General features: G+C 37.5%; 1 protein-coding gene across 1 annotated transcript; it reads left to right on the forward strand.

Annotated features, from left to right (window-relative positions):
* Positions 1-56: 56 nt before the first annotated feature.
* Positions 57-1764, forward strand: LOC112095240 (acylamino-acid-releasing enzyme-like; the record flags this gene model as incomplete). The annotated part of the gene is made up of 5 exons (XM_024176919.1): positions 57-160; positions 275-496; positions 600-818; positions 927-1001; positions 1626-1764. Coding segments are annotated over exons 1-5 (759 nt in total), but the record flags the coding sequence as incomplete, so codon positions are not given.
* Between the last annotated feature and the right edge of the window lie 6 nt (positions 1765-1770).

Below are 1770 nucleotides of genomic sequence, written 5' to 3' on the forward strand. Positions count from 1 at the left end.
AAAAAAAAAACAGAATAATTTCCCATTTATTTGTGGAAGCTCTTTCAAGTGCAGCAATGTGTGTCTGGCGTCTCGTGGAAGAGCCTCCAACAGCTTGCAAGATCTTTCAATATTTCAATCAAACACCTCTAGAAGCTGATTTTGGTCTTAGTAACCAAAAGTTGGCTTCTTAAAGCTGCGCCAAATAGGCCCTTAGTCTTGTAGATCTTGGCTTTATTTTGAATATGGTCGTTTTTAGTACGTGCATTAGTTAAAACGTGCTTTGATTATATAGGTTTGAGGGATTCTCTTGGAACTCTGATGAAACTCTCATTGCTTATGTTGCTGAGGAACCATCTCCCACAAAACCCGCATTTAATGATGTAGGTTACAAGAAAGGTGGTTCAATGGATAAGGACTTTGGTAGCTGGAAAGGGCAAGGAGATTGGGAGGAGGACTGGGGGGAGACTTATGCCGGGAAAAGGCAACCCGCACTTTATGTCATCAACATAAGCAGGTTGAGTACTGTTGTTTAAGATTATATCAGAGTCATGATAACAAAAGGAATGGCCTTCTTTTGGATTCAAACTTGATTTGGAACATTTTTGTATGTTGTGCAGTGGAGAGGTACAAGCTGTTAAAGGAGTTGACAAGTCTTTGAGTGTCGGGCAAGTTGTGTGGGCTCCATCAATTGATGGTTCAGATCAGCATTTGGTTTTTGTTGGTTGGTCATCAGGTACAAGAAAGCTTGGAATAAAATATTGCTATAACAGGCCCTGTGCGTTGTACGCAGTTAGGGCAGCATTTCATGAATCAGATGCCAAAAAAGATGATCTAAAGTGAGTTGCTTTTGTTTTCTTTATGGTTATGGGCTATGCCTTCCTTTCAACAATTGTTTTGTGTTTGCATTTAACGTCAAATGTATTAATTCTCTTTTGACATTTCAGAGATGGTTCAACTGAAGAGTCGCTTGTTATCAATCTAACTCAAAGCATTAGTAGTTCCTTTTTTCCGCGGTTCAGGTAAATATCCATCTCATATAACTCGGTTATGGTTTGTTTACAGTCGTAGTTAAGAGACAATTTTGAATTATCAAGTCTATATTTTTTGGTTCTCTAAATTTATGGTTTTTCTCAAGCCTTGCCCTTAATTGAGTTCTCCATGCCCTTTGTCTCTCTTTTATCCCATGTCTCTCCATTTCTATTTCTATAGCTCGCTACATTTCCCCCTCCACATCGAAGAATATCCCATGACTTAAATTTGCAAATCTCTTCTTGAGACAATATAGTTTTTTTCCAGTCCTTTTGTATTATTTGTAGTCCACAAAGTTTTGGATTAACCAGCTTGAAGATACTAATTCAGTTTCTCCATCTTCATCCGAGTCTAGATTTGGAGAATTGAGATTGCTTAGAGCTCTTCTGTTGACATTTACTCTTCTTTGTAAATTAGGTTAGTAGTTACTGAAAAGTGCGAGATCTATATATATTTTCTCCACTTTTTAAGCGTTCTTGAATTATATAAAACTTTCGAAAAATGCTACTGAAGATAACATGAATACCTGCTTGACAGCTTTGGAATCTCTAGTTCCAATCTTGATTCACAAGATGGCTGATTGTATTTGGATCATTATCATTTGTATGTTTCAGCCCAGATGGAAAATTTCTTGTGTTTCTATCTGCAAGAACATCTGTGGATTCTGGGGCGCATTGTTCAACGAATTCACTTCATAGAATTGAGTGGCCATCAGATGGAAAGCTGTCCTCATCTTTAAAAATTGTTGATGTGGTAAGA

Source organism: Morus notabilis, unplaced genomic scaffold (assembly GCF_000414095.1).
Source record: "Morus notabilis unplaced genomic scaffold, ASM41409v2 C11437569, whole genome shotgun sequence".
Classification (NCBI taxonomy): Eukaryota; Viridiplantae; Streptophyta; class Magnoliopsida; order Rosales; family Moraceae; genus Morus; species Morus notabilis.